Source organism: Mobula hypostoma, chromosome 7 (assembly GCF_963921235.1).
Source record: "Mobula hypostoma chromosome 7, sMobHyp1.1, whole genome shotgun sequence".
NCBI classification, from domain to species: domain Eukaryota; kingdom Metazoa; phylum Chordata; class Chondrichthyes; order Myliobatiformes; family Myliobatidae; genus Mobula; species Mobula hypostoma.
This window is the reverse complement of record NC_086103.1, coordinates 45,973,723-45,992,002: the sequence shown is the minus strand read 5'-3', so window position 1 is coordinate 45,992,002 and position 18,280 is coordinate 45,973,723. Positions and strand designations below refer to the sequence as shown.

The 18,280-nt window shown below is 42.3% G+C and overlaps 1 protein-coding gene and 1 non-coding gene across 2 annotated transcripts in view; both read left to right on the top strand.

Annotated features, from left to right (window-relative positions):
* The window catches only part of LOC134349899 (collagen alpha-1(XXIII) chain-like), a 165,477-nt gene extending 155,001 nt beyond the window's left edge, over positions 1-10,476 (top strand). Inside the window, exons 12-16 of the mRNA XM_063054862.1 lie at positions 1,171-1,224; positions 4,165-4,191; positions 4,978-5,031; positions 9,257-9,343; positions 10,408-10,476. Of these exons, the coding sequence (XP_062910932.1) occupies positions 1,171-1,224; positions 4,165-4,191; positions 4,978-5,031; positions 9,257-9,343; positions 10,408-10,476 (291 nt within the window). The remainder of the gene's footprint in view (positions 1-1,170; positions 1,225-4,164; positions 4,192-4,977; positions 5,032-9,256; positions 9,344-10,407) is intronic.
* On the top strand, positions 1,634-1,706 carry trnav-aac (transfer RNA valine (anticodon AAC)). Its single transcript has one exon. It is a non-coding gene; the product is annotated as a tRNA-Val (tRNA).
* Positions 10,477-18,280: the final 7,804 nt, after the last annotated feature.

The following is an 18,280-nucleotide window of genomic DNA, read 5'->3' as shown; positions in this document are numbered from 1 at the left end:
GAGTAGCCAGCTTGTCTGGCAAACCATGTGTGTTACAGAAATGATTTGAGTGCACTGATCTGTCTTCAGATAATCATTTTCCAAAAGACACATTGAATGATTTTGAGTTACATATATAGATAACTAACTCACTGAAGGATTTGGGGCATTTGTATACAGAGGACTTGTGGACATAGACACCTTGACAGGTTTAGTGATTTTGTATACAGAGCTGGTGCACAATATATGCACCGTGCTGGAGGATAGTCTCATCAATAGGTTTGGAGCTTAATCTCTACAGAGCACTGAGGGAAACACAAATTGAGGGTCTTGAGGTTCCATTATTTACAGCGAGCTGGGAAGAAACACATTGAGAGATTCAGGAATTATACGGTATACAGAAATTACAGACATACATTGTATAAGCTGCTTCAGAGATCTACACTTCCACGAGCTATCTCCAGCAAAACTTCTTTTCCCCAACTAAGTCCCAGACCATGAGAGAGTTTCTGTTCTTCCCGAGGGTCGCATTCAGCAAAGTCTGCCGTAGTTCAGGTACTAAGGTCTGCAAGATCTTAGTGCTGTGTTTTGCCTGTAGTAGAAGTCATTTGCTTGTACAAAGGTCGGCCAGTTCAGACCATCACAGTGTGTCAGGGGACACAGCATGAGGCAGTAGGAAAATCAGACATTTGACTTTCACCAAATGACTCCACAAAGGCACCTGGATGACCTGGCCCATTTCCTGACATTAGTCAACCACAATGCTATCCCTTCTGATTTCGTCTGGCCAGTGGAGGTTCTCACTCTAGCTTCGAGGTCTCTTTGTAAAAGTGAAAAATCTGCCAGCTCTTAAAAGGAATTTTTCAAATAAATTTTAAAGATATGCACATGAAACTAAAATTATCAGTAGCATTTGCAAAATTCAACCTTTTACAAACTCCCTTTTAGAGCAATATATTTAAATAATGACTAATACAACTCCTTTTACAGAATGTGTCTAGTTTTCCTTCCATGCATTTCAGTGGAAAATTCTTACCCCCTTTTGATGTAGTTACTCAGTGTTGAGGCATCCAGTAATTGGTTCTTAATAATGCTGAACATAAATAAATGATGTGACCTAAAAATGTTTTGCAAGTTATAGAAAATGAGAGACAAATTAGTTAATGATGATGTGGCATGTCCTTTTTAAAGGGAACTCCTGGTTCCATGGGTCTTGCAGGTCTCCCTGGTCAAAAGGGAGAAAAGGTAAGAATTCAAGTTGTTGGATACAAGAAATATAAACTGCTCAACTTGTCACCCTTGCATTGTTGCACTTTTGTGCTTCCCTCTCCTTCCAGTCTGAACTCTTCTCTGGTCAGGCAAGTCTCCATTAGCCCTAAAATCCTCACTGTTCTAGACCTGTTGCTGTGTTCAAACAGGGATCGGCCCCTTAGGTTTCATTGTGAGCAAATTTGAATCAATAGTTGCAGGCCTTATAAACTTACTGCAGCTCAAGACACTATCCAAGACGTAACAAAACCCCCTTTTAAAAAAAAGAACTTTATTTCACTGGATGTTGACCTCTGGAAGAGTTTACAGTAGTCGTATTCAGACAGTACTTGCAAGTGCCCTTTTTGAATTTCTCTATCTGCTAGAGGACTCTTGTGGTATGGTAGTTTCCGTAGTGTAGTGGTTATTACGTTCGCCTAACACGCGAAAGGTCCCCGGTTCGAAACCGGGCGGAAACAGTTTTCTTGAGCAGCGGAACCGTATTGTATTTTTCAGCTATTAGGATCGCGCCGGGCTTCCTAAAACGTAAGAGTTAAGATCAGTGAGTTGTGGACTTGCTGTGTTGGCGCTGGAAGCGTGGCAACACGTGCGAGGCTGTCCGGCATAATCCTCACTACACGACACATCTCGCTGTATGTTTCGATGTACCTATGTAGTGCTTGCTGATCGTTTCAGCACTATGCAAACAACAAGACTGAAACGTTCATTCATGGATTGTTCATGTCACTCTGGCTTTTCCACCTCAGTCCCATTACAGTTTTCCCCAAATGACACAGAGGACTTGGGGCAATTTGTCCCATGAGTGGACGCCATTAAGAAACAATAAAATTATAAACAGAAGCAGGAAAGAGGTATACAAAATTATGAGGGTTATACTAGATTGGATAAATGCAAGTAGGCTTTTTCCACTGAGGTTGGGCAGGACTACCACCAGGGGTCCTGGGTTAAGGGTGAAAGGTGAAAAGTTTAAGGGGAACATGAGGGGGAACTTCTTCACTCAGAGGGTCCAGAGTGTAGAATGAGATGTCAGCACAAGTGGTGCATGCAAGCCCAGTTTCAATGTTTAAGAGAAGTTTGGATAGGTACATGGCTAGAAGGGGTATGGAGAGCTATGGTTCCAGTGCAGGTCGCAGGGAGTAGGCAGTTTAAGTGGTTTTGGCATGGACTAGAAGGGCTGAAGAGTCTCTTTCTGTGCTGTACTTTCGTACGACTCTAGTAAGCCATTGGGCCCCTCAAGCCAGCTCCATCATGATCGAGATCATGGCTCACCTTTTAGCTCAGTGCTGTTTTCCAGCACTATTCACATAAACTTTAATGTCTGGAAATATTTTAAATGAACACAATGGCTCCATAATCGTTGAGGCAGAGAATTTCAAATGTTTGCCACCCTTATTTTTCCCTAATTACTAAATCCCCTATCACTGGGCCTCTGTCACTCTTCCTGCAGTCCTGTGCAACTGACCCACTTAACAAGCCACATTCCTGCCTTTGACTGCCATCACCTCCAACAGCATCTAGAGGGGAAAGTCTGTTTTAGATTGAGATTGACTCAGTGGACTCCTGCATCACTTTCCTGCTGCTCCTCCTCGTTTGCCTGGCAGACGCCCATGCCCTCACTGCCGACTGACAGTGAAGCTGCTGTGTGTGACCACCCAAGGGTGATGGCTGCAAAGTTCTCACCCTCTCACGTGTTCCACACGTTTCTTCCTCGGAAATATCCAGTGCCTGTTTGGAAGCATCTGAGTTTTCCAAAGTTTTTAACGGTAGGTCCATGACCAAAATAGCCAGTTGAACTCCTTTGATATGTTCAGCTCGATCGGGCACACTTGAATTGGGAGCTAAATAATTACATAGAGCCATAAAATATTTCACACAAACAATATCACACAAAATTTGGTACTATGTGTGAAAGGAGATGATTAGTTTAATGCACAGCAGCATCATTTTCCCAAACCTAACTTCATTTTAGAATTAGGCCTTCTCTGGGAATGTTTGAGTAGTGAACCTGTATATGTGAATATTCTGGATTGTTGGTTTCTTTAATTTTAGCTGTGACATATGCAGGCATGCTAAATTTACTGTTTTAAAGCAAATTTGTTGAGGCAAAGGATAAGAATCTTCGTGATTACACTTACATGCAAAATGACATGGTCAGCAGCTTTAAATTCCTCTGGATTATCATTTTGGAGGACCTCGCACGCAAGCGTAATGATGAAGAAAGCACAGCAGCATCTCTACTTCCTTAGGAGTTTGCAAAGGTTCAGCAAGTATCTAAAACTTTGACAAACTTCTACAGATCTGTGGTGGAGAGTATATTAACTGGCTACATCACAGCCTGGTCTGGAAACACCAATGTCCTTGAATGGAAAATCCTACAAAAAGAAGTAGATATGGCCCAGTCCATCAGGTAAAGCCCTCCCCACATTGAGCATGGAGTGTTGTTGCAGGAAAGCAGCTTCCATTATCAGGGACCCCACCACCCAGGTCACGCCTTCAAGAAGGTATTCACACCACCATGTTCAAGAACAGTTATTACCCCTCAACCGTCAGGCTCTTGAACTAAAGAGGATAACTTCACTCAGCTTTACTTGTCCCATCACTGAAATGTTCCCACAATCTATAGACTTACTTTCAAGGAGCCCTCATCTCATATTCTCAATATTTATTGCTTTTTTTTTGTATTTGCACAGTTTGTCATCTTTTGCACAGTGGTTGAATATCCAAGTTGATGTGGTCTTTCATTGATTCTGTTATGGTTATTATTCTATTATGGATTTATTGAGAATGCCCACAAGGAAATGAATCTCAGGGTTGTATATGGTGACATATATGTACTTTTATAATAAATTTACTTTGAACTTGAAGACCAGATAGCTAGCCCTGAAATTTAGCACTTGATTCCTTTCTCGTATGCAGGGAAAACCAGGTGAACCGGGATTAGATGTAAGTATCTTTTGACGTTATACTATAGAGCATAGATAATAGAACTTTATGGCACAGTACAGGCCCTTCAACCTATAGTGTTGTGAAGACCTTTTAACCTACTCTAAGATCAATCTAACCCTTCCTTCCTACATAATTTTTCATTTTTTTCTTTCATCCATGCACCAGTCTAAGAGTTCCTTAAATGTCTCTAATAAAACTGCCTATATCAATACCCCTGGAAGAATATTCCACTTACCTACCATCCTTTGTGTAAAAAACTCACCTCTGACATCCCCCCTGTAGTGTCCTCCAATCACCTTAAAATTATGTCCCCTTGTAATAGCCATTGCCACCCTGGGAAAAAGTCTCTGGCAATCCACTCTGTCTGTGCCTCTTATCATCATGTACCCCTCCAGTAAGTCACCTCTCATCCTCCTTCCCTCCAAAGAGAAAAGCCCAAGCTCACTCAACCTATCTTCATAAGACATGCCCTCTAGTCCAGGATCATCCCAGTAATCCTCCTCTGCACCCTCTCTAAAGCTTCCACATCCTTCCTGTATTGCCAAGTGCCTGACGTGTTAGGTTCCTGAAGCAAAACCCCCAATTTTAATCTCAATATTCAAACACTCCAATATTTAAAGATCTAAACTCCACGCATGTATAAAGATTCGGAACATTTGTATTAAATCACAACTTATTTCTGCTCTGTAGCTCTATGACTCCATTTTAGAGAGTTATATGACTGATATAATTTGCCATATTGACTAATTGTGTTCAAGCCTTCTGCACAATTATTAATTGCAGGGCTTTCCAGGACCCAGAGGACAAAAGGGGAACAGAGGTGAAAAAGGAGACAAGGTAAACGTTACAATGAAAGTAAATTATAATTATTACTTTTATTACAAAGAGAGTTTTTTTAAAAATCGCATCAATTTTATATGATAATAACATCACAGGTCTGAATGACAGTGCAACTACAACTTGAAGAGGAATTTGCAATTAAAAAGCCATGTTTATGAACTTTGGACTTTCTTATGTGCTTCACAGCCCATGAGGGGTTTTTCAAGTACACTTACCATTGTAAAATAGGAAAATGACTTGGCTAATTTGTTTACAGAAAAGTGCTCCAATGACCTTAAAATGGATGAAAAATTAGCAGGAAAATGTTCTTATTTTGCTTGATGCAATGGAGTTTTTATAAAAATCTGAAAGATTGGGTTTTGCTTCCTAAGAGTCTAAGCTGATATTGTGTGCTGGAATCTGATCTGAAGCAGTAATTTTCAGATGCAGGACCAAGACTAGGACAATTTGAATTAATACTGATTTAAAAGAAGACACTAAATACCATTCCCTAAATAATCTCTAAAAATAATCATAGAATCATAGAAAATTTATGACATAGAAGATTATTCAGCCCATCAGGTATGGTCCAGGTGAAAAAGAGTGCACCAGCCTAAATCCCATCTTCAACTATGTCCTTAGCTCTGCATGTCCCAACTATTGAAGTACACATTCTAGCACTATTTGAATGTGCTGTGGTTTCTGCCTGTACCACCTTGACAGGCAGCAAGCTTCAGAGTTCTGCCATCCTCTTTGTGAAATACATTTTCTCCATCTGCCTTGCAATCCCTATGCCGATTATATTTAATTTATGCCTCTTAACTTTTTCCTATTTACTCTATCTAGACCATTCATAGTTGCATATATTAAGTTCTCCTTCAGTTCTAGAGGGAAACAATCCTAGAATATTAAATCCTTCCTCATGGATTGTTTGTTTCAAATGGTAGCAACACCCTCATAAACCTCTGGTTCTCTCTCGAGTGCATTTTCCCATAATGTGGAGACAATGCTGATCTCCCCCTGTGTTCTAGTGAGCAGTCCAGACAATTCCAGCAGAACCTCCCTGTTCTGTGTTTCAGTTATATAAAGGAAAGCATCTTGTTCATAGGTTCACAAGGATGCTTCTGGGAATGTTGGATGGCTCTGTGTCTGTAATTGCTGGAATTTGGAGGGATGAGGAGAGATCTCATTGAAATCTTTCAAATATTGAAAGGCCTAGACAGAGTAGATGTGGAAAGGATGTTTCCCATGGTGGGGAGTCTAGGACAAAAGGGCACTGCCTCAGGATAGAGCGGTATTCATTTAAAACAAAGATGTGGGGAAATTTCTTTAGCCAGAGGGTGGTGAATTTGTGGAATTTATTACCACAAGTCACTGAGAAGGCCAGGTTGTTGAGTGTTTTTAAGGCAGAGCTTGACAGGTTCTTGATTGGACACAGTATCAAAGGTTATGGGGAAAGGCCAGGGAGTGGGGCTGAGGAGGGGAAAAAAGGATCAGCCATGATTGAATAGTGGAGCAGACTCGATGGGCCAAATGGCCTAATTTTGCTCCTATGTCTTATGGTCTTGTATGCTTCAGAATCATATTTTTACCTGTCCTGTCCACCCTATCTGGGTGGAGGACCTCAATGTCTGTCATCACGAGTGCTTAGTAACACCAAAACTGAAGAACTTAGCTGCCAGACTGATACTTGGGCGGTTGGGATAGACCTGGCTGCTCAAAGCTTAACATCCATGAGGTACCTTGAAACAGCAACTGTAGAAATTCACACCATCTTGGCCTGGCTTTAGTCTTACTTTACTGTTACTATCATGCTAGTTGATTAATCCTGGTTTTCTGAAGCAGCCACAACTATGATCAGTCAGAAGTGACTGATGACCTTTCCTAATGCCCACCATCAGAGAAGCTGATGACCTTTCCTAATGCCCACCATCAGAGAAGCTGATGACCTTTCCTAATGCCCACCATCAGAGAAGCTGATGACCTTTCCTAATGCCCACCATCAGAGAAACTGATGACCTTTCCTAATGCCCACCATCAGAGAAGCCAATTTTCAGCCAGTTTAATTCACTCCATGTGATATCAAGAAACGACTGAGGATACTGGATGTTGGTTGAGTGCATTACAACAGCGACGTGTGAACTAACAATATGAAAAAAACTTCTGTTTGCAGAAAGCAGTGTCAGTCTAAAATATTATTGTCCCATCAATCTCTCCTCAATCATCAGCAAAAGTCCATCAACAGAGCTATCAAGTGGCACTTACTCAACAACCACCTTTTTACTGATGCTCAGTAAAAGGATTATTCAGCACCAAACCCTCATTACAGTCTTGTCATCAACTTGACTCAAAGGATGTGGTCGTCGCAGCTCCTGGACTTTGCTGCAGGAGTTCCTTAGCACTTTGTCAAGCAATGACATCTCCAATGAGAGAACCTAACCAACTGCACTTGGTTTACAGTGGCATCACCATCACCAAATCCCACATTAACTAGAAGCCCACTGGACCGGCCACATAAAAACCAGGGGTACAGAACAAGTTCAGGTCCAGCGATAATTGACTCACTTACCTTCTGACACCCCAAAGCCCTGTCCACCATCAACAAGACGTCAGGATTGTTCTCTATTTGCTTAGATAATGCAGCTCCAATAATACTTAAGACACCAATTCTATCCAGCATGAACTTGTCCATGTGATAGTTATCCCATCCACATCCTATGTTGGAGATACACGATGCTGGAATCAGTAAACAAACTTCTGAAAGAACACCATGGGTCGAACAGCATCTATGATGGGAAAGTAACTGGATATTTTGATTCAAAACTCTGCACCTTTTCCTCCCATAGATGTTGTTTGACCTGTTGAGTTCCTCCAACATATTTTTTTATTGCTAACACCCTACATTGACTCCCTCCACTGCCAAGGCCAGTGGCCACAGTGTGAATCATTTACAAAGTGAATTCACCTTCAGTAGTTCACCTCTGCTCAGACAGTACCTTGCAGACCCCCCAAACTGCACCACCACAAACGATATGAGCAGCAGGCACATACGAACACCATACCTTCTGCAGGTTCTCCTTCAAGTCATACACCATCCTGAATTGGAAATAAATCACCTCGTTCTTGTCCCTGGGACTTAGTCCTAGCACTCCATTCCCAATAGCATCTTGGCCATACTTAATCCAGAAGGATACAGTAATTCAAGAAGGTAATTCACCATCACCTTTCCAGGGTCAAATAGGGGTGAGCAATAAATGCCTGACAGACCCTAAAAATAAATAACTGAGAAAAAAACCTATAATCAGAGTGACTTTACAGTTGTTTAGCAGTCTTGAGTCTATCGTGTTTTTTATTACTTAGTTTGTAAAAATTGTATATATAAATTCAATATTATTCATAAGAAGTTTGATGCATTGTAAGTGAACAAAAGCAGACATCCAGAAATTCTATGCAAGATACCAAAAAGAATGGCAGAGAAAACTTACAAGGTTTCTGCCAGGATTTGAAGACATAAGTTTGATAGGTTTGGACTTTATTCCCTGGAGCATAGGAGGATGAGAAGAGAATTTGATAGAGGTATACAAAATTATGAGGGACGTAGATAGGGTAAATGCTTAGATAGGGTAAATGCCAGCAGACTTTTTCCACTAAGGCTGGGGGAGACTAGAATGAGAGGTTGGGGTGAAAGGTGAAATGTTTAATGGGAACGTGAGGAACTTCTTCACTCAGAGGGTGGTGAGAGTGTGGAATGAGCTGCCAGTGGAGGATTCAGGTTTGATTTGAACATTTAAGAGAAATTTGGACAGGTACATAGATGGGGGCTATGGAGGGCTGGGGTCCAGGTGCAGGTCAATGGGGCTAGGAAGGTTAATAGTTCAGCATGGACTAGATGGACTGAAGGGCCTGTTTCTGTGCTGTAGTATTCTATGACTCTATGGCTGTATGAGAGCAAGTTAATCTTGATTGGTCAGTTTACTAAACTGCAATTCCATGCAAGTCCAACCCCTATCAATTGAGCTACATCTTAACAATAATATATGCTGCAACTACTGCAAATTACAATAAATAATAAAACTCTAACCATTATTAGACACTAATATGCATATTTAATGAATGTCAATAAAAATATGCCTTTTATAAAAATGAATTCTGAAGTAAGCAGCATCCATGTTACATTTGATTGAAGTTAAATTACAAACAAGTCATCCTTTATTTCTTGATCACTCTACAATTATCTTCACAGGGTGAAAGAAGTCATCCAGGAAAAAGAGGGCCTAAGGGACAGAAGGGAGATCAAGGCCCTCCTGGATTAGACCAACCTTGTCCAGTGGTACGTGATTTCTGTGCTCTTTTACCGAAAAATTCTTCAGGAAGTTATGATGTTTGAAGGGAAAAAAAACTTGTTTTTTATAAGGTTTGTATTGTAAAACATTGATAACACTCTTAACTATTCTGCCAGATAAGCCATTAGAAAGGAAGTGGTTTTGACAAGTCTTTTTCACACATGGAATTTGCCTAATGTATGTATTTATCACTAAAATAAGCTATTCAGCCTAATTACTCTTCTTCCTGTTGTAGTCTTTCAGCATTTTCTTCTATTCCCTTGTAATCTCATGCAATTTCCTTTATGAAGTTACTTGCTGTGATTTAGTCTAACAGAAATGACTCTAAACATCTGAATAATCAAATTTTCCTTATTTCCCCAAAAGATTTATAATCAACTATCCTAATTCTGCAGGCCCTAATTCTTCCTAATTCTTAAAGATTGATTTCTGATCATCTGTAAGATTTTTTTTAATAGAAAAATGCCCCAGCCTATAGCCATAATCTTTCAGATCTGACATTATCTTCAAAAAGTATTTCTGCATTTTACACAATACTTCCCAATTCTTCCTTTCAATATAATAACACACTTGATCACTCCTGTTTTTTTTTATGAATTATTATTATCACCTGGAAATGTCATTACTAGCTGTAGTGGTGCTGACTCTAATAGTCTACAATTTCTGTTAAAACATTTCTTTATTTGGACAAAGGACATGCATAAGTTTCCATATGTATTACATTTGCCAATTTTGTGGTGGCTTATAAGGTGAATAAAACATCCAAGCAAAGTCACTGGAATATTATCAAGCTAAATTTAACACTGAAGGGTTAGTATGATAAACTTTAGCAGTTATCATAAAGGAGGTTGTAGTGTTCTCGTGAGTGTGTTGAAACTCTGACTAAACACCAAGTTAAACCGGAGCCAATGAAGACAGAGTCGTAGTAAGGTTAACCATTTACTGTGCACTCCTCCACATTAACATCGTATGGTGAAAACTGTTGATAAAAAAAACAAACACATACAGCGTCTGTTTCATTCTGGAGACCACGTGTGCTCTCTCCTTTTAGCGAGTGTCTCCCGCCGCCCCGAGTAGCGGGCGAGGGGGTCCTGTCAAACCGCCATCGGGCTCGAGCTGACCCCGCATTTGAAATTGAAAAGCCGGCACGCAGGCCGCCCCAACCACCACTTCCTTAACAGAAACCGCGTTAATATTTTTACTTCAAATACATTCTTATGAACTTATGGCGTTGCTTCTATAATGTTTCTTTGTGGGTAGAAACAGAGCTCTTCACGATCATGCCGCACGCACGGCACCCACCTTCACACCTTCTCCAAACCGGTTACACATAAGACGCGGCAAAACCGGAGGTGACATCATCACATGCCGCGATATACCATAGACAATGGATGTACCTTTGTTATACTGCAACTTAATTATCAACCTTTAACTTTAACTAGAAAATAGTTACAAACAAATCATTTAAAACGTAGACCCTACAAAGTCAAATAAATGCCCTAAGGGCAATACACTCCCCGCCTGACCTTTGTAAGGTCACTATAAACATGGTACAGTATAGAACTTTAGTGCCTAGATCAGTCTTTAGGTAGAAGTAGAACAACCTCTGTAACTGGTCTCAGGTTTCCTTTTCAGGGTTCGTTGTAAAGATGTGAACGGGTTGACTGCCTGTTGTTTGTTGTTTGGTAAGCGCTGGCGCGGTACTCTGAATGGTAGTGGGGTGACCCAGTTGTTCACTTCGGCTCTAAAGACCTTTGTGTCCATCATTTTTAAGAAGATGGCATCTTCCACCGATGGAGCAAGTTTATTATCGTGCTTAGTTTGAGCAAAGACTGACTGTCCCAGTGTCTTCTCAGTTACTTTACTATGCTCGTGCCTTTGTTGTGCTTCCTTGATACACGCAACACTTGTGGAGGGCTGAGAAATTGAATGGCGGCCACTCTCTAGCACGTTAGTCTTCAGCGTGTTAACTGTCGGTTTGTGTACGTTGCCAGGGCACACCTCTCCTATCACCACCCAGCCCAGATCCAGACGGTGGGTGAAGGGGGCGTTGTGTGGTCCATTGACCTGCTGCCTGACTTTGTGCACCCTAAGAACGTCTCTTCCGAGTAGCAGGAGTATTTCTGCTTCCGGATCCAGTTCTGGGACGTGCTTGGCAATGTGATGGAGATGGGGCTGGTGTAGTACTGCACTTGGCGTTGGAATCTCGGATCAGTTATTTAAGATCTCATTGCACTCTAAGAGTGGAGGGAGACTGATGACAAATTTGCCATCCAGCGACTCAAGCTGGAAGCCTTCTGCCTTCCTGCCATATGTTTCTGCGATGCCAGAGCAAGTTCTGAGGTAGTATGGGAATGGATTACCCTTTACGCTGAACAACTCGGAGAACTCTGGTCTCACTAGTGAGTGGTTGCTCTGGTCGTCCAGAATTACATAGGCCTTGATGGCCTTGTCTTTGCCTCCCTTAGGAAGGCAGATCTTTGAGCACGAACGGCTTGACTGACCTGGACTGCAAACTTCTGTGCAGCTCGAGCTGACAATAGTTGTATCAGAGTGATCCTCTCCCTCCCCGCCGTCCTCTTGTGGGAGTGGAGGAGCCTTGGCAGTTTGCGGTGATGGGCCGGGATGCATGGCCCCGTCATGATTAGTGCTGTTACATTCCGAGCACTTTACGGGGAACGTACACTCTTTTGCGAGGTGGGAGGTAGAGGAACAGCACTTAAAACATGTTCTTTTTGCCTTGAGAAGGGCCTTTCTTTCGTCAAAGGGTTTGTTTCGAAACATTCTGCATTTTTTGAGGGGGTGGGGTTTGTTGTGCAATGGACAATTCTTGCTAGGGTCATCGTTGATTGTGGAGACTTCGGTTTTATGCACGGAGACGGGTTTATTGATGACAAAATTGTTCGAAATGGGTTTGACTGGGTTGGTGTGAGTGGTGGTGCTGCCTTGATTCATGAAGCTAGGGTCGTTTCGCCTCTTTACCTTCTTGCACACAAACCTACTAAAATACTCAAAGGGAGGGAATTGACCACCGTTCTCTTCCTTGTACTCTGAGCCAACAGACACCCATCTTTCCTGCAGCCTAAATGGAAGTTTGTCCACAATTGGTCCAACTCCTCCTGACGTATCCAGATACGACAGGCCAGTTAAATAGCTGTCTGCTTTGGCACCTTGAATCTCCATGAGTAAATCTCTGAGTTCTCGTAATTTAGTGTGGTCCTTGGCTGACACCCGAGGAAAATTGTCCACCCATTGAAATAGCGCCTTCTCAATAATTTCAGGGACCGCATAGCAGTCCGGAAATCTCTCCCGTGCTTTGTGTAAGGCTCGCTTGGGGTTGTTGATGTACACTGAGCGTATGCGTTTCACCTGTTCCCTTGATTCCTTTCCCAGCCATCTAGTCATAAGGTCCAACTCTTGGGTTGCTGTGAGCTGGACTCCGCCAGTGGCACTGGTGAATGAGGAGTACCACGCATGGTAATTTTGAGGCTTATCGCCAAACTGGTACAGTCCTGAATTGACGAGGTCTCGTCTTGCTAAATACTGTGCCAAGGGTTCTGCTGCAGGTGACGTGCTAGCTGGGGGAATATGTTGGGGAACATATGACTGAGCGTGTACGTTCATGATGGGATTTGATGTTCTGATTTCAGGCTTTGTCTCTGATCTCGCCGGATCTGGTAAGTTTGATGTCGGGAAGTATTCGTAGTCAGCCCTTTCACACTTGAATTTGTGGCAAGGTTGCAATTGTGAGTTGTCTTCCCCAGGTGGACGCAATGCAACGAAGCTTCCCTGTGATTTCACATGAGATGGGACGCCAACAGGCAAGTATGGAGAAGGAGAATGAACCTGCAGGTCAATTTGAGATTGGACATATTCGCTGGTGCGTTCCAATTTGCCCCTTTCTGACATAGATTTTCCTGTTTCGTCTAGAACGTGCATTTCTTCAGCGTTTTCCAACACTTGTGCTTCCACCGCGGCCGCATCAGCTTCTAGTTGTAGCGTCAGCACTTCTAACTCTGTAACTATCCAAGCCTTTTCCAACTGGTTTTCCGCTTCTCTAGCAGCTCTTTCCATTTTCAGTTTTGCTTCTTGGTTAGCACATGACGCTCGCACCTTGGTGGCTTCTGCTTTAGCTCTTGCAAGGGCAGCCACACTTGTCGACGTCCTACTGCTCTTGGCGCTGAGTGCAAGCGACTTGATGCTTGATCGCGAAGCCATCGTACCACTTGTCGAAATATCAATGACTACGACTTTTCACTGTAGTGTTCTCGTGCAGTGTTTTGAAACTCTGACTAAACACCAAGTTAAACCGGAGCCAATGAAGACAGAGTCGTAGTAAGGTTAATCATTTACTGTGCACTCTTCCACATTAACATCGTATGGTGAAAACTGTTGATAAAAAAAATACAAACACATACAGCGTCTGTTTCATTCTGGAGACCACGCGCGCTCTCTTCTTTTAGCGAGTGTCTCCAGCCACCCCGAATGGTGGGTGAGGGGGTTTCGTCAAACCGCCGCTGGGCTTGAGCCGACCCCGCGTTTGAAATTGAAAAGCTGACACGTGCACCGCCCCAACCACCGCTGCCTTAACAGAAACCGCGTTAATATTTTTACTTCAAATACATTCTTACGAACTTACAGCGTTGCTTCTATAATGTTTCTTTGTGGGTAGAAACGGAGCTCTTCACGATCATGCTGCACGCATTGCACCCACCTTCACACCTTCTCCGAACCAGAGGTTACACATAGGAGGCAGTGAAACCGGAGGTGACGTCATCACATGCCGCGATTTAGATAGATAGATAGATAGATATACTTTATTAATCTCGAGGGAAATTTGGTTTCGTTACAGCCGCGCCAACCAAGAATAGAGTGGAAATATAGCAATATAAAAAACCCCAACAATCAAACACCAAAATGCAAACTATGCCAGATGGAAAATAAGTCCAGGACCAGTCTATTGGCTCAGAGTGTCTGACCCTCCGGGGGGGGGGGAGCTGCACGTTCAATGGCCACAGGCAGGAACGACCTCCCGTGCCGCCAAGTGTTGTATCACGGCGGAATGTGGCCAAAGTCCAACAGTAAAAAGTTCAATATCCAGTCTGCAAACACGTTCCTCGATCGTAATATACCCTGGATTGCACCATCCGTTGTTAACCAGAACAGTAATCCCCCAACTCCTTTACGCTTACCGCTCTCAGTGCACTTCCGGTCAGTTGGAACGGTATCACCCACCGAACTCCTCTTCTCCAAAAGTCTCTCTGTTGTCTCGACCCGGTCCTCTTTCCTTGGCTTTGTGATCCCCCTCTGTGTGTTTTCCTCCCAATTTCAGCAGGGGTGTCCACCGCTCTGTTCACTAAGTCGGCCGGTCTTTGCTGGTCCGTGAAATACACAATGCGACCTTCCTTCTGTCCCGCGTGTTGGGATGCAACCATTTCCAGCACTAAAGAGAACCCAAATAAAACTCTCTCTACCAGCATGTTTATACCATAAACAATGAATTTACCTTTGTTATACTGTAACTTAATTATCAACCTTTAACCTTAACTAGAAAACAGTTACAAACAAATCATTTAAAACGTAGACCCAACAAAGTAAAATAAATGCCCTAAGGGCAACAGAGAGGTGAATCTCAGAGAAGTAATCTAAGAACTTTCTAACAACTTAGACCATAGAGTTGTGAGAATTCAATTCCTACCTCACCTCAGAACTGAACAAGGCTGGCCCAGAACATGAGGACACGTAGATCCAAGGTGCATTGGCAAATTGGATCCAAAATTGGCTTGGTTTTAGGAGGAAGAAGGTAGCAGTCGAGGGGTGTTTTTCTGACTATTAACATAAGCCTACTGCAGGGACTGATGCTACAACCATTGCTATTTTAACAATTATATAATTGGATAATAATGCAGGTAGACTGATTAGTTAGTTTGCTAACAAACAAAAATTAGTGGAGTAGTAGAGAGCATAGGAAATTATGAAAGGATACAGAGGAACATAGATCATTTGGAAAGTTGGGTGGATTGGTAACAGATGGATCTTGATCCAGACAAGTGTGAGGTAATGCATTTTGAGACATTAATTACTAACAGGACGTATACAGTAAATGGCAGACCTTAGGAATGTTGATGTACAGATGGGCTTCAGAATGCATGTTCATACTTACTGAAAATGGTTACGCAGGAGTACAGGGTAAAGAGGAAGGCCTTCAGCATGCCTGCCTTCAAGTGCTGAGGCATTGAGCATTTTTCTGTTGTGTCTAAGACTAGAAGGCATAGGTTTAAGGTGAGAGAGGAGAAATTTAAAGATGGGCAGGTTTTTCACACAGAGGGTGGTGATTATATGGAACAAGTTGCCAGATATAATTACAATGTTTAAAAGGCATTGGATAGGAAAGAAGTAGAGGTTTGCAGGCTTGATGTGGGAAAATGGGATTAGTGCAGATGACCATCATGGTTGGCATGGATGAATTGGGCCCAACCCTCTGAGTAATTTTCACCAGGTTAGATCTTGCCTCTGGAGATCTTCTCCATTGATATCACTGGAGGAGACTGTCTGCAAGTAATCAGGCTCTGTATTAATATTCTTAACTTTTATTATTAACTTGAATCTATTTAAGTGCCTTTAAAAATATTGAAGTATTTACTTTATTCATGTTTGAATTATTTTAAATGGCTTAAATGGTCTTTGAATATCTCTGAATGCTGGCAGCATTCAAAGTTTTTGGCCGCTTATTTAGCTGACTCAGTGACAGAAACAATTTCTTTCAATAATCTTCTGTTAAGACTTGTATTGCTGCTCCCATCACAACCTTCCACCTGCAACTAACAGTGTGAAGAGCTTAACAGAATCAGAAACAGGTTTAATATCACTAGCATATGTCATGAAATTTGTTGTTTTTGCTGTAGCCATACATAATAATAAAAAACCTGTGAATTACATTAAGACATAACACTATAAGATATAGGAGCAGAATTAGGCCATTTCATGATGACTGATCCATTTTCCCTTTCAGCCCCAGTCTCCTGCCTTCTCCCTGTATCTCTCCATGCCCTGACAAACCAAGAATCTATCAACCCCTGCTTTAAATATACATAAAGACTTGGCCTCCACAGCTGCATGTGACAGCAAATTCCACAGATTCACCACTCTCTGCTAAAGAAATTCCTCCTCATCTGCATTCTAAAAGGATGCCCCTCTATTCTGAGGCTGTGTCTTAGATTCTCTTACCATCGGAAACATCCTCTCCACATCCATTCTATCAAGACCTTTCACCATTCAATAGTTTTCAATTATATCACCCCTCAATCTTCTGAATTCCAGTGAATACAGGCCCAGAGCCATCAAATACTTTTCATATGACAAGCCATTTAGTCCTGGAATCATTTTCATGAACCTCCTTTGAACCCTCTCCAGTTTCAGCACATCCTTTCTAAGATAAGAGGCCCAAAACTGCTCACAATAGGCCAAGTGAGCTTCTCCAGTGTTTTATAAAATGTCAACATTACATCTTTGCTTTTATGCTTTGGTCCTCTTGAAATGAATGCTATCATTACATTTGCCTTCCTCACCATTGACTCAACCTGCAAATTAACCTTTAGGGAATTCTGGAAAAGAACTCCCAAGTCCCTTTGCACCTCAGAGTTTTATATTTTCTCTCTGTTTAGGAAATAGTCAACCCTTTCATTTCTTCCGTCAAAGTGCATGACCGTACGCTCCTTGACACTGTATTCTATCTGCTACTACTTTGCCCATTCTTCTGATCTGTCTAGGTCCTCCTGTAGCCTCTTAACTTCCTCAAAATAACCTGCCCCTGCACCTATCTTCATATCGTCTACAAACTTTGCAACAAAGCCACCAGTTCCATCATCCAAATCGTTGACATATAAAGTAAAAAAGAATTGGTCCCAACACCAACCCCTATGGAACACTATTAGTCACCAGCAGCCAAACAGAAAAAAGTCTCCCTTTAAGTAAGTTTGTGTATATGTATATGTGTGTGTGTGTGTGTGTGTGTGTGTATGTATATATATATATATATATACACACACACTCAATGAATATATAAAAGCTAACTGTGTAATATATGGGTTCAGAAATTTGTTGGCAGAGAGGAAGAAGCTGTCCCTCAATCTCTGAGTGTGTGCCTTCAGGTTCCTGTACCTCCATCCTGATGGTAGCAATGAGAAGAGGGCATGTCCTAGGGTGATGGGGGTCATGGGTCATGCAACTTCCCTTTCTTGAAGACCACAGTCAGTTCCTTGGTCTTGCTGACGCTGAATGCAAAGTTGTTGGTGCAATGCCACACAATCAGCTGATCTGTCTCACTCCTGAGTCTTTCCTCGTCAACATTTAGGATTTTAACAACAACAGTGGTGTTACTGTGAATTTATAGAATGCATTTGAGCTGCCTCAGCCACACAGTCATGATTGTGGAGAGAGTAAAGCAGTGATCTTACCACACATCCTTGAGATGCACCTGTGTTGTCAGCGAGGAGGAGATGTTATCACCGATCTGTACTGACTGTTGTCTCCCAAGAAGTCGAGGATCCAGTTGCACTGGGAGGTACAGAGTCCCAGGTTTAGAAGTTTAATGATTAATATTGAAGGGATTACAGCAGGGGTCCCCAACCGTTTTTGCACCGCGACCAGTTTAATATTGACAATATTCTTGCGGACCGGCCGACCAGGCGGGGGGGGGGAGGTGTTCAAGTAGGGTTAAACAACATGTCTTTTACAGTCAGGGTTGCCAACTTTCTCACTCCCAAATAAGGGACAAAATTAGCAGTCAAATCCCGGGACACTTTACCACAGGGAAGACAACCATGACTATGAAGCCTTGCATGGGCACCCGTGTGCGCATGCGTGACGTGCGAATGTGCTGTGCGCATGCGCGTACGTGCTGATTTTTCCCCCCACAAATCGGT